The sequence below is a fragment of the Pygoscelis adeliae genome, unplaced genomic scaffold, assembly GCF_000699105.1.
Source record: "Pygoscelis adeliae isolate BGI_AS28 unplaced genomic scaffold, ASM69910v1 Scaffold6, whole genome shotgun sequence".
Lineage (NCBI taxonomy): Eukaryota > Metazoa > Chordata > Aves > Sphenisciformes > Spheniscidae > Pygoscelis > Pygoscelis adeliae.
Window position 1 is genome coordinate 5544278 of NW_008825075.1, and position 15044 is coordinate 5559321.

General features: G+C 42.7%; 1 protein-coding gene across 1 annotated transcript in view; it reads right to left on the reverse strand.

Moving 5' to 3' along the window:
* Positions 1 to 2212: 2212 nt before the first annotated feature.
* Positions 2213 to 15044, reverse strand: part of PIGN (phosphatidylinositol glycan anchor biosynthesis, class N) — a 97570-nt gene continuing 84738 nt past the window's right edge. Inside the window, exons 26-28 of the mRNA XM_009326688.1 lie at positions 11933 to 11975; positions 10161 to 10213; positions 2213 to 2601 (exon numbers count right to left, since the gene is read on the reverse strand). Of these exons, the coding sequence (XP_009324963.1) occupies positions 2478 to 2601; positions 10161 to 10213; positions 11933 to 11975 (220 nt within the window). The 3' untranslated portion in view covers positions 2213 to 2477. The remainder of the gene's footprint in view (positions 2602 to 10160; positions 10214 to 11932; positions 11976 to 15044) is intronic.

Sequence of the window (15044 nt, forward strand, 5' to 3'; positions counted from 1 at the left end):
CATAGATAACAAGCAGTTTTGACCTGCTTGCAGAAGATGTGCCTTCAGGGTGGCAGCCATGTGGGTCCCACCTTCCTACTTTTTCAGTCAGTTCCTTCCCTTCGCATCACACCAACACCAGCTGTTCAGTTGCTCCCATCAGTAAATTTGCTCTACAAACAGTAGTTTTGCAAAGAAATCACTCCAGCAATGGAGGCTGGGATGCTCAATGGTACAGCTGCTTATAGCTGTGTGCACTGAAATGACAGCACTGTAGGCAGAGGTCTCAAGACATCAGTTAGGTCACACAAAGCTGATGATACGGCACCCTGCAGTGCTACAGTGCACCTTGTAGACTGGGGCTGAGGTGGGCATAGCTCTCCATAGCAGAGGCTCACCGGATCTAAGGAGAACAAGTGTGGCAGATTTCCAGGCCTACACATAGTCTTTGCTGTGGCAGCAACTTCCCACCTGCTCGTGGTTGTTCCTTGCCTTGGCTGTATGGCATGACTGCCAGCAGTGGGCACATGCCCACCTTCCAGCATGCAAGTCTGCAGGTATACTCCGTAACAAATGCGAAATATCTTCTGCGACTGAGACCAGCTGTGCTAGCGACATGCCCAGTAGGACCACCGGACCACTACCTAGTGGAAAAATGACTCCCTCTCCAGTGCTCAGACGCTCTCAAGGGGCACCCTGAAGCTGCACAGATGACTGCAGGCCCATCATACGATATTTTTCTAGCACTCAACAGGCAGATGGAGGGGACTGGTTTCTCCCAGCCAAACTTCCTGCAGAGGGATGACTAGTTTCCAGAGCATTAAACAGACGTGTGACCACGGCCAAATGCCAGATGGCTGCAAAGAGTATTGGAGCAGCCCTCATGACGAATGTCTAGCCTTGGCTGCCAGCATCACATACCATATGTATCAGCTCCCAGATAGGAAGCCCTAGCTGCAAGCTGGGAGTGTGACACAGGGATATTACATAGCACAGTTTTTAGTGATGCCATCATACAATAGCACAGAAAGAAGTTTTTTCTTTCACTCATTCCCTTCACTGTGCAAAGAGATCTGCTTCAAAAGCCCTTTTATTGATGGTGTGGATGGAAAAAGCTGTTTCAAAGGCAGGACACCTAGCTCTGTGCAGGCCTCCCGCTGAGCAGGAGATACAATTTTTGCTTCAGGAGATACAATTTTGTTTAATTCTCCCAACAGATGACTTCAGGGAGTGATAAAGCTTTGAGGTGTAGGTGCATACTGTAGTTTGTGCTACTTAATCAGCTACTTAATCAGCTGTGGGCTAGTGGTAGGGAAGCTGATGCTTGCTGTGGAAAGGCTACAAAGCTACAAGCCTGTCTCAAAGCCTCATGCATAGTGTTTACAGCTACTGCGTCCCCAGGAGCACCCACAACAAGCAGAGCCTCTAAGCACTCTGGCTCTTTGCTCTCACTTGTAATCAGTGTACAACCAGGGGATTTGTGTCTGCGTTTGATTCATGGTGCAGCCATTACCCAGGCTGACACTTATAATCAGGAGCGGAAAACAAGTGGAAATGAAAACAAGGAAAGAAAAGAAAAAAGTCTCTGTGTGGCATCACTATATGCAAACCACCAACTCCAGCTGCAGCTTCATGACCTCTTTATGCTGATCTAACTCTGGGCTGCCACTGAAACAATCAGCCTTAACCTTCCTGCCTGCCCCGTCATGAGCTGGACCAGGAAATCTGTCTGAATGCTATTTCACAATTCTTCAATCAGGTTCCTTTTCATTTGGATCAATTACCTGAGCCGGCATACTGCTCAGCTCACCCAAGTACAGGAGGCAGCAGGAAAGCGTGGTCAGCAGCAGCAGTTCACACCGAGGTTAGCTAAAATCTGTTGTCTTACAAGCAACAGCCTCACAGCGTACCAGTCTTAGCCTGCCTCAACATATTCTCACATGCACATTGACACAGCTTGCAAAAAGCATAGCCAGTTTCAGAGATATTCAGATGCGTATGCCACATCGGCAACATACAAATCAGTGATCTGCCCAGACTGATTTAATTTATGCTTTAGTCTGTGAGAAGCTTACGCGAGACATGAAATGAAGCTAGGACTTTGCAGACTCCTAATGAGAGTGAGCATGTGTGAGAGAAACAGCTGGCAGACAAATTATAACCACCAAAAAAAAAAACAACCCCAAAAGATGGTTCCTATTTCTTTCAAAAAGGACTTTCTTGCTGTTTTTATTTTCAAGAAATATGTACACTTGGAGAATAAAGCTGAGGCTTTTTTAGCCCCATTGATGTCTAAATGGCAATCTCCAAATGCAAATTTCAGTCACGGGACAGCATTTAACCTGTATCAGCAGAGTGCTCTGATCCCTGGATGGGATTAACTGGGATGCCCAGTTAATGGCACTCTAGTCCATTAACTTATATTTACATTCCAGAGGTGGAGGTTGGTTCAGAGGAAGCCTGAGGATGGGAACAAGGCAGGAAGATTTATCGCTTTATCACGTGGAATGGTGCTTAGTCCTTCTGGGAAGTTCAAGTCTCTTTGTAGTTAGCAGCTGGGCCAGTCCATTCATCAGCATCATAAATATGGTCAATGACATCACCAGCACATAGTGGCTAATGCTGCAAGGAGGAGACAGATAAAAGAAGTGAGAGAAAAATGCAAATTTACAGAGTAAAAAAAAACCCCGACATAAACAACCCTCTGAATTTTTGTTTTTCTTTTTAACTAGGCCTCATTATTGGCCTAGTATGCCATTTTATATACGCTACTCCTGGAAGACAACTATTATAGCAGCACTACTGTGTAAAAACCAAAGTCTGTGACAAAATAAAATGGTGGGGACAATAGAAAACACAACTAAGCATATACCAAGTGAATAAGAGGTACTGGGTGTATTTTTCATTCAAGTGGGTAATTGAACGTATGTGACTGAAACCACTGTAAAATTTCCGTTTGCTGTGAACTGATAATGGAGAATCTAGGGAGAACTTGCCATCAGGTAGACATTCCTCGGTAGTAAGACAACTCAGATATTTATGTCAGCTGAAGTGCAATTTTCTAGAGAAAACACTATTTCAGTGATGAGCAGCTTTAAGAAAAAAAGCCTACTTTTTCACTCAACAGTTCTAAAAATTGTGGAATTGTTTTTTTTCCTGGGACTACTGAAGATACTGGTGTTCTGACATGAAAGGTACCCATACCTCCTGATGCACCCATCTCCACTATTTCAAAGCAGATGGCTCTTTAGGACGAGTAGGGTAACTTCAGACTTGAAGAAGTCCGAGTTTAGTAACAAAAAAGGATTGCAAGGAGCACTTGCCGGTTTAATGACCTGGAATTTCTGCCAGAGGACTCATTCAGTTTGAGAGTTTAGCCACAGAAGAGCAGTAAAGCTCATAATGCCAATGCTATCAACCCTCACGACCCCAAGACTGTGACAGCCCTGGCGCTAGCCTAGCGCAATTTAGCTCTGTGAAGTGGAGAAGCACCAGCTCTTAAAGCTGGGCTGCTAACCAGTGTGAGAGAATAAAAGTAATGCAAAAAGTTCACTAATGAGTGGGATCTCTTCCACAGCCAGGATACCAGCAACCAAAGGAGCCAGGGGTCTGACCAAAGTGGATGGAGAACACTGAAAGGGACTTGACTCATGCTACAAGATTTTTCTGTTTCTGTTGAGTCTGACTAAACCTTCTCACAAATACCTTGCTTAGAATACATAGTTTTAAGAAACCAGTTGCAAAAAATCCACCAGCACAAATGGGGTTAGACTTCAACAAGCATAATTCACCCCAACAGCCTGCAGCTTGCATCTCTGTAAACTCCCACTTGTACACAGCGCAACTGAAAATATTCACTAATGTGAACAACTCAAGGTTTAAAATCTCAGACAGGAGCCATCTTCCCTACGTGCCTTTCCTATAAGCATCTCCCCCTCCAGCTTTAGCTAAGCAGAACAGCACACCTACGAGAGCCATACTGCTGCTCTGTTTCTGTGGGGAACGTGTAAGATGACACAGAGAGCATGAAGTCAGGCACAAAGCATACTTTCACCTGGTCACTGCACTTCGGACTTCGTAGTTCACAGCACATTTACAATAGCAAAGATAACACAGCTCCCTCAAGAGCTGCCCTTGGAAGTCCACTTGGGTGTGTTACAGGCTCAGCTTCAGTTCTCCATGGGAAAGGACATGTTGCCAACTGAAAGTCAAACCCTCCTTGCAGTTACCTTCATGGCGTAATGTGCCCTTGGGGACTGTACAAGCACCACAGGTACAGAAGTTTGCGTGGCTCTTAAGGGAACAGCCACCCTGGTAAATAGCTGGATGGCTTAACATCTCATGCATTACTGGTAACACGTCAACTTTCCTTCTCACCTGGCATCAGAGTTGCAGTTTTTCAGGTAAGTAGCAACACCACTTCGCTTCTACTTTCAGAGAAAGCTTGAATGAGAAATCTGAAAATCAGAAGCCAAATGAAGACCCTGCCTTTATTCCTACAGACACCCTGAGAGAGTCACCAGAGGATTGGTGACTTGCTGCCATCAGCATGGTCTTTACACAGGCATCTGAGTTCCTGTCTGCCCTAAAAGGAGCTTTTCCAGATGTGGGTGCTAATCAATTATTTTGAGGGGCACAGAGAGGGGCTTTCTCAAAGGAAAAAACTTTCCACAAACTCTGCTTAGCTACCTGTCAGTTGAGGGACTGGGTCCTCCATGCTTTCGTAAATAAGAGAGTGCTACACACACTTCTCCCTTGCTATACCGCAAAAGGCTGAATAGTTATGCTCCTTTATTAAAATATCAGATGATCAGAGTAAAGAAATAAGTACATATATTATGCCATAGAGCACAATTAAAAACAGTTTCAGTCTACTTGGTCCCATAATTACAAACAGCCAGCATCTCTGGGGCTATCAACAACTGGTACTGCAGTGCCTGCAGGCAGCTCTGCTTGGTAAATTAGTTCTCAGGCTAGGGTAATGCTGTAATTAAACAAACAAACAAAGCAAGACTCTTACAGGTATATGCCACAACAGCAGTGGCAAAATCTTGATCCCTATACAACCCAGAACTGCGCCCTTGGCGATCTGTAGTTACAGTGAAGCAGGTAATTCTCAAAACAAGCTTCCTCCATCAGAAGTCAAACCTGAGCTAATAAGAAAAAGAAGCAAGATTCTAGGCTCCAGGCAAGTTAGATCCATGCGGAGGAAGAAGAGACATTAAAGAGGTACAAGAGAATAGCATAGTGGGGCACAGTGGGGCAACACTTATAAAGGATGAGATGGGCAGGGAGAGGCAATGGTAGGGAAGAGGCAGCTGGTGTAGGGGATCACGGATGACCTAAGCTAGGGCAGCACTGTTCAATGGAAAGGAGAGTGCCTTACGTATGGATCAAGGTCAACAGGCAAAGCTGTTCCTAGGAAAATTTTTGTATCAGGGAGGAAGACACCTGTTTCAGTGGCAAGGAAGCAAGAGGAGAACATATGAGGTGCTACCATCTCCTGGCTTTGTTTGTGACAGTGTACATGGGCGAGAAGTACTAATCGAAGACAAGAAGAATTAAAGTTCAGTAAAAAATGAGGGGGGTGGGGGGAAACAATCTTGCTCCAAAACATGGCTTTCTCCCAAGACAGGCTAATTCCTAAGATGGCAGACCTGATTAGAAGCTGGGAAGACAGGAAGATGTTACAGGAAGATTAGAAGCTGGGAAGAAAGGAAGTTACCATAGAAATTAAAAAAACTAGAAACAAAACAAGTAAAACAAAAACAACTCATGCAAGGACTTGGAAGAACACTCTCCAGAAGAGTCCGAGGACCTTATTTCTACATGATATGCTACTTTGAACTGTGGCGTTGTTCCCAAGCACACACCGAGACCCCAGATTTAGATTCTGAATTTTAAGTCTACTGCATTTCCAGCTGGGTTCCCACACTTGCTCTCCTGTTTCACACAAAACAAATCACAAAGCACATCACTCCTAGCTCCTGTTTTAGAAATTGTTGGTAAATGCTGTTTTCCTCCTAGTTACAAGACCTTTGTTTTAATAGTCAGACCTAGAAGCCCCAGCATCCTAAACCTGAAACAGATTCTGTTATCCTAAAACCTAAAAAACAGTCTCCTGTGCTTTATCTATGTCCCCTGAACTTTGAAACTGCAGAACAGTTAAGATCGTATCTTTCTCTCTATCTTCCAGCAACTGTTATAAAAAGAGGGAGGGAGTAGTACAGGATCTGTCTGTATAAAACTATATAATACTGTCATATAAAGAAGCTTTAGGGTTTATCTTGACTATCTGAATATACAGCTATTTACAAATTGCATATACTGTATAGATATAGTAGGCTTTAAAGGCTGTATCTACCTATAGAGATCTATAGAGATAGATAAACATACCTTTTAAGCCATAAAGAAATTATTTTAGTGACAAAGAAGCCAAAAAGCTAGCTATTCTATTTGTCTGTTATTCAAAAATGAAAGAATCTGTCAGAACAAACTTCTCATGATCACGTACTACACACTGATACATCAAAAATACTAGAAAAACTGTGTTATTATTTTTATGAAATGTAATGGTGTGTTCTTCTAGGGCATATGATGCAATTTAGGATGACCTCAACATACATAGGTAGACAGTAAGGTTAGCAGACCTCAGAAGCTTGTGTAAGCCACTGCTATGAATTCTGCATTCACTGCAAGATTATTATCCCATTATTATACCAAAACAATGAAAAGCATTCTCTGAAAAACAAGTTCACATTGATTTTGGCATGACCATTAAGCAAAGGGGCTTGAAAACTTTCTAAGAAGCCATAAATATTTATGGTAACTGATAATTTACTGAGAGGAGGGAATCAATGGTGCGTTGATAATTTGCTGAATGTGGTAATACGGGACCGTATGTTGAATCTGTTGTTGCTCAGCATTTCATTACGATCTGGAAGAGTGGGAAAAGTAGAAATGTCTTTACATTCAAAGACAATACTTAAGCGGCATGGTGAATTCAACAGGGAGAATAAAGACATCGCACTGTTAAGGCAGATATGAGGCACGGTAAAATGACATGTAATGTGGTTAAGGCATGGTAGAATAAGATGTAAAAGCCAGGAGTTAGGGGTGAAATGAAAAAAAAAAAGGAAATATGTCAGTTCAGTAAAGAAACCCTACTTCCAAACAATGAGAGAGATCCACTAGGGAAGAAAACATCACCATAAAAACAAGCAGTGAAGGTGGTCTTTTTATTGCAAGGGATTTAAAACCAGCTCTTACACATGAAACTTCTGAGCACCGGTACTGAAAAACCCAAGCATTGTCTAATAAGGGTTTCCTACTGAACTTGCACATTCTTAGTAAGAGAGAGGACATACAAAAGTTTTGAAGTGTGGTAATTAGAAAATCCATAGAAAGCTATCACCACAAAAAAGAATGAGTACAGAAATATACATCAGAAGCTTTGCAAATGTGGCACTGTCCTGGTTTCGGCTCGGATAGAGTTAATTTCCTTCCTAGTAGCTGGTACAGTGCTGTGTTTTGGCTTTAGGATGAGAACAATGTTGGTAACACACCGATGTGTTAGCTGTTGCTAGGCAGTGCTTACACTAGTCAAGGACTTTTCAGCTCCCCATGCTCTACCGACTGAGAAGGCTGGAGGTGCACAAGGAGCTGGGAGGGGGCACAGCCAGGACAGCTGACCCAAACTGGCCAAAGAGACATTCCATACCATGTGACGTCATGCTCAGTACAGAAACTGGGGGGAGCTGGCCAGGGGGGCCGCGGGTGGTGAGCAATTGCATCGTGCATCACTTGCTTTGTATATTCTTCTTATTATTACTATTACTATTTTGTTTTATTTCAATTATTAAACTGTTTTTATCTCAACCCATGAGTGTTCTCACTTTCACTCTTCCGACTCTCTCCCCCATCCCACCCAGGGAGGGGGAGTGAGCGAGCGGCTGTGTGGTGCTCACTTGCTGGCTGAGGTTAAACCATGACAGGCGCATATAACACTGGACTCTGACAGACTTTAGAGGAATGAATCTTCACTGGGCAATTAAATTGCTGCTTTTCCACCTGTGATTTCAATGATGTGGTAACTAGTAATATAAAATGAACCCTGATAACTGCGCACGCACACACACACTTCCTATCAGTGCCACAAAAAAAAAAAAAAAAAAAAAGAAAAAAGATGAGAGCAGCTGTCCCTAAGAGCGCTCCTATTCTTTGTTCCATGCAATCCCACACAGGTTTTGTTGAGATACAAACAGTTGGAAAAAAAAAGAACCGTTATATCCTTAACTGACTCAGCCTTCTCAGGAAAATTTTGCCAACATCTAAAATGTCAACTGAGATAGGATATTTTCAGACCTTGCTGTCAAAGCAACAACAGACAACACTGCAATGGGAATGCTACAGAGCTGTCACCGCAGTTGTAACAGGAGGACAGGAAAGAGCCATGTCAGTATCTCTCTCCCACTGGTTTTGGAAATTGCCCAAAACTCCATGAAGCCCATCTTCCCTTTCAGGAATAAACAAAAAAAATCTGCTGTTGCCTGCTAATTTTGCCAAGCTTGAGGATCACACATTAGAAATCTGCTCAGAGGAGAAGGTTCAGGCGCCAAAATATTGCTCATGCTAGGTAAAAGAAGGACCACTTCAGCTCTGTGCCTATGGCTTCACCTCTTTTCTTATGCAACCTAGTAATTTTTATCTTACGTGCATATACACACACATATAAAACATATATAGAGACTACAATAAAATAACGTAGGTGGCAAAGTCAAGCACTCAAAAGTGAAGTAATGACAAATTTAAGGCTGCCTGAGCATTAAAATTAATCATACATGACTCTTTTGAAGGACTTTTTCAGTGCTTTCTTCAGTGCTCAAAACACATACGTGGAGAGGCAGAATTACAGTTGTGAGATCCCCTAAACTCTTCAGGATAAGGCAAACTTCCAGCTGAAATGGATCCAGCAATCTATCACCGTTGTAAATCTCTATGCTATGAAGACCGTATATCAGAGAGGAAGTTTTTGGGTACTTGTAACAATTTATATTTTTGCTTGCTAAGTCCCAATTAGAAAGCTTCTTGCCCAGCAGAACAGAGCTTTTCTGAGGTCTTTAATATCCTTATTAATCTGCATAGGAATTCAAACCAAAGGATGAGGCCATCCGATTTACCATAAACTGACCATAGCAAGGAAGTGTGATGTTAAAGCATCATTTCCACTGTTTGATCTAACTGCATCTCCTCCCATTAGGAACCTTCAAAAGCAGGAATTCGAACCTCCAGAGAAAACAGGTGGAATATGTGTGCATGCGTGTGTACATGCATGCATGCGCTGGAGGGAACATTGGGGCTCAGCAAAGCACAGAGTAAATGTAGACTGAACAGAATATTAACAATGGGTCACTATTCAACTTCTGTTTAAATAACAGTGTCAAGTGACCAGATTGGCTGGTTTATTAACAACACATTCCCTAACTAAGCTTATTACAGCATATTATCTATTTCCACAACTTGGGGAAGGTAAATCTGAAACGTGTATTCCTTGTGTTTGTTATTTCTGGACTATTCACAAGTAAGACTGCACAGTTGAAAACCTACCTCATGATGTATGCTGTGGGAGCTAGTATGACTCATTTTAGCTGTGATTTCTATGTTTAAATACAACAGACTTACTCTTCCCCAACGAGGGGGAGGATAAATGCATGGGTCTTGGTAGCCACCAACATATTTGCACGAGGTTCATTAAGTCACGGGGGATTGTATATGGAGGCTTAACTAGATTCAAGACAATTACAATTTTGATAAATTGTTATTTTAACAGTGATTACAACTAATTAAAATGAAAAACAATAATTAAAAATATTTTTTGTGTATTTACTGTTCTTTAGAAATCAAACAAATCCTACAAACTGTATTTCTTGCCATGCTAGTTTCATTAACTACTCCATGTTGCTCTGGCACAGATTTTAAGACACAAGTTTTAGCTTGGGATATATATACATGTACACATGTGTGCACACACGCGTGCACATGCATTTTAAGTACGGGAACATCACTGAAGCATTTGATTAAGGAGAGTAATTGGAAAAAATTACAAGAGTTCTGAGTAGATAAACAACAATATTAACCTATGAGCCTTTTAAAAATGCAATGGAGGCAAAAAAATACTGTACCTTGTTCCAATATCCAGCCAGCTTCCATAATCTTTAACCAAAAAGAAAAAATGCTAGGAAATAAAACAACTTTGATTAGTACATCAACATTGCACAATGTGAAACACAAAATTAAACCCCATGTTTTCAGGCTGTTTACTCCAAGTTTCTAATTCTTCAAGTAGAACAAGGGCAAGACCTTTTCAGGAATGCTCATTTGGACCGAAGTAAAGAACAAGGTCTAGGAGCCAGAAATAGATTTAACATGGTATCAAACACAAACAGCTAAAGATGGACTAAGTTCTGTCAAGCTGGGCTTGCAAGAAACAGAAGATTACCAGCAGAAAACTTTTTCAATAAGAAAAGCCAAGCCACCTTATTGTTTGAAATAACGGGATCCCAAATAACGCCTAGTGCCAAAGAGAAGGCTACATATTATTTGCATGGAATTCCGCCACAGATTTCTTTGGGCAACTCTGGCAGTTCCCCACCTGTAAAATGGGAATAATGCTGGGAGAAGACAGCACTTGTCTATTAGTGAATCCCCCAAATTCTAGCTGGTGGCCACATTGATTCAAGACCACAAACTAGTTCTCTTTTTTTTTTTTCCCCTGCCAACTTTCTCATTCCTTGATATACACACAGTTCCTGCATATCAAACCTCTTTGGTAATATTTTGTATTGTACATCAAGTACATATTTGCTAATTGTTTTAAAATAGTTAAACCAAAATAGGAGAATATGTGAGATAAGGCCTGGATATACTGGGGCTTGCTACACACTGATACATGTCTGCACTCTTCTTTTGGTCTAGTTAGACTGATTTTATCAGTGAAATGCTGTGAGTGTGGTTTATTGGTATTTTAATCCTTCTCCTGTAGAAGTTATCAAAAATCAGATTAATCTCACAGATTTTATTTGAAGCTACACAAAACTATACCTTCTCCATTTCTCACTCTACGGACAAATTAGGAAAAACAGTGAGTAAAAAAACAAATAATGACTATCAGGTGAGATCCACAGATCACACTGTACAAGGAAATCACATCAGGAATGCTTAGTCCAAAGGGACAAAAATAAAACAGCATGTACAAAGTGAGAACACCAGCTCTACCTGCTGCTTTGAAAAAGTTTCTGTTTACCTTGTGATACCCAGTGGCACTGCTTGCTGGGTTGGGGACAGTTTGAGGGGTCAACAAAAACGTACTTTTAATCCGTAAAAATTATGTTGGGGTATTGTTCAGCTTTAGGTTGGTTTGTGGATGCAAGCTTTCTGAAGATAGCATTTCATAACAGCTTATCGCAAAGGGCACAAAGTGTCTTTTCGGATGTTGCTGATCTCCTGGATTCTGACAACTCTAACAGAGCTGGTGGGTAATGCATATCTCCTTTTCCTCTCTTTTTCAAGGGAAGGTGGGATGAGTAAAAGGTTCAAAATTCCTGAAAAATTAACCAACCCCTGCACATAGCTAAAACTGATATTATTGTTTAAATTCTTCCTAGGAATTTGTTTGGAAAGCACATGAAAAACTCAGAATGATAACTTATTACTTCATTTTTGTCTCTTATTGTTATGAGAATAGTGCTTCTTCAGAAGCATTAATTACATGAAATTCAAAGAGCGGCAACTGGAGGAGTTTTATCTCTAAATTATGCTACGATTTCAATCCAATTCACTGCCCTAGTTACAAAAACTTTGAAGTCTGAAACAAATTCAGATCTCTCCAAGATGGAATTAGGAGAATCCTCTGCTTCTTGATCTTATTTAAAGAGAATGTGCAACAACAACTTACCAAAGCCATAACGTCTGAAATCACAAGAACAATGAGGAAAAGGCTGCAAAGGGAAGAAAAAAAAAAAAAAAAAAGAACCAGACCATCAACCTTTATTTATGGCCACAGATGTTACAAAGCTTATTTTAATTTCTTTATGGGGTTTTTAATAAGATATGATTTCCTGCACTTGCCTTTCAATCACTCAGATACATTTCAATGTATTAGAGAACAGTTAAAATACATGACTACGACATCTGACATTTGCAATTCCACCCTGCTTGAGAAAGACATTTCACATTAACAGAGTTTCAATTTTGTAACAGAGAAACCTAACACGAGTCATTTTTTGGACAACAAGAGCATCTTACAAACAGCACCTGCCCATTCCTCATGCAGGGAGTTCACGTGCCAGTTAGGCCAAGTAAAGCTGATTTAGAAGCTTCAAGATGAACTCAAGAGTGAGCAAAGCCGTTTGGCATTGGTAGACAGATACCTGAGCCGATTGGTCCTATCCTGACAACCACCCTGCTGGGTAGGAGGCGGCTAAAGGAGGTGCTTGCCCCCCTTCCAGACCTCTGGGTGCCCATAAGCTGCTCTGCCAGCATTTTGGTGGCATGCTCCCAAACCCACGGGCCTCTCTGTCAGGCGGCAGGTTACTTCTGGAAAGTAGGCTGCGGGCAGTAAAAGGAACCAGAAGGGAGCACGCAGAGCTGTTTTTTTCCCCCCATTAACCTAATCTTCTCTTCATTAGACTATGTAAATCCTAAATTACATGGAAACAATTGCTATAACTGGTTAAAACTAGTTTCTAAGTTAATGACATTGAAGCAATGTTGCAAACAGCTGACCCATTAACAGAAAAGTCTTTAACGAGAATACAATCAGTACCACCATCACAAATCCACGAAGCTTTTTTTGGGAAAATGTCCTGCTGCAGCATTGCATGAGTATGTACTGGGGGGACATCCATACCAATGCCTCCTGATGAAGAAGTTTCTGATACTGCCTATGTCAGCTATGCTTCGTTAGTAAATAAGGATGCAACAAACCAACTGTGTCTCAGAGGCACTGAAAGGCTTCTCTCCACTCACCTATGGCTCAGATAGGATGTTACAATCTTGTAGTGCCTAGGAGGCACTCAACTAGAGGGCTGTTTTCACAGGCAAGCTCCAAGAACATATTCTGACAGAACATTCCCCACGAACAGCAAAAAAAAAAAAAAAATCTTTAATCTGTCAACAGGGAGTTTAGGAGCAATTTGTCCAAATAACAAAAATCTACTTTTTGCCCTTCTGAACTGCAGGAAGCCTTTCACAACAGAAGGACAAAATGAACTTCAGGGCGTGTTTATACACTACAAAGACAAGATTGTCCCCTGTGACAGCTTAATTTTTCTAGCGGGGCAGCAATAGCAATGAAGAGTGCAGCACAGCTTCAGGATGTGCTGACAAACAGAGCACCACCTCTCCAGGGATCCTGGGCACATCTTGTGGTTTCTGCCTTGTTCCCAGGCTGACGCTGTGGCAGTATCACTGCTATTGTTACCTGAGCACAGCTAAATGAAGCCGGCACAAATACCAGCCGGAGTTACAACCACAGGCTCATAAAGCGACACAGATGTACTCATGTCCCCTGGCTTAAGAAGTTGATATCGTTTCCCCTCTCACACACTCAGATGCACATTCCATGCACCAGTGCAATATCACTGGTGCTGCCAAGGCAAGCGTTCACAAGTTAAGAAATGATGACCTTTATGATGCCTGACCACTAGAAATGTAGATTGCTAGCTAGTCTTCTGAGCAACCCTGTTTCCTCACCACAGCCCTGCTTCTGTATAAGCCTTAGTGAGGAAGACGAATATCCTTCCTTGAGGGTCCAGGGACAGCCCAAGTATGCTGCACGCACAGCTAAGGCAGAGAAGGTAAAAGGGATGGTGAGCCTTGTGCTTCCTCTCCAACAAGAAGTCAGATTTCGGGCTGCCATGTCCCTCATTAGTACCAGGTGGCAATACAATGGGCCAAAGGAGACAACAGGCAGGGCACAAAACAAACAGGAAGGCAGAGGGCATCACACTGAGCAAAGGCAGCTTCCTCCTGCTCAGCTGAGCAATAGTGTCCTTCCTTGACACTGCAAGGAACAGGAAAACACACCTGATCAACACGTGGCTCAGGGGCTGGCGCTGTCAGAGGAATTTTGGCTTTTCTGATCATGGGGAGGTTTACATGGCACCAGGCCTGCTGGCGACAGATGGAGTCCAGCTGTCTCGCAGGGGGAAAAGGGTCATTGCTCATGAATTGGCAGGGCTCACTGAGAGGGCTTTAAACTAGGTTTGAAGGGGGAAGGGGATAAAACCAGGCTCACTAGAGATGAGCCGAGGGGTGGCATGCCGATGCCGGGGGCGAAATCGATAGCCCAGCTCAAGTGCATCTACACCAAGGCACGCAGCATAGGTGGCAAACGGGAGGAGCTGGAAGCCATTGTGCAGCAGGAGAGATATGACTTAGCCGCCATCACAGAAACATGGTGGGGTGACTCTCATGATTGGAGTGCTGCAATGGATGGCTATAGACTCTTCAGAAGGGACAGGTGAGAAAGGAGAGGCGGTGGGGTGGCTCTGGGGAACTACAGGCCTGTCAGCCTGACCTCAGTGCCAGGGAAGGTTATGGAGCCGTTCATCTTGAGTGCCATCACGAGGCACATACAGGACAACCAGGTGTTCAGGCCCAGTCAGCATGGGTTTATGAAAGTCAGGTCCAGCTTGACTAACCAGATCTCCTTCTAGGACAAGGTGACCTGCTTAGTGGATGAGAGAAAGGCTGTGGATGTTGACTACCTAGACTTCAGTAAAGCCTTTGACACCGTCTCCCACAGCATTGTCCTGGAGAAACTGGTTGCTCATGGCTTGGATGGGTGTACCCTTTGCTGGGTAAAAAAACTCTGGATGGCAGAGCCCAAAGAGTTGTGGTGAATGGAGTTAAATCCAGTTAGTGGCTGGTCACAAGTGGTGTTCCCCAGGGCTCAGTACTGGGGCCAGTTCTGTTTAGTGTCTTTATCAATGATCTGGATGAGGGGATCGAGTGCACCCTCAGTAAGTTTGCAGACGACACCAAGTTGGGTGGCAGTGTTGATC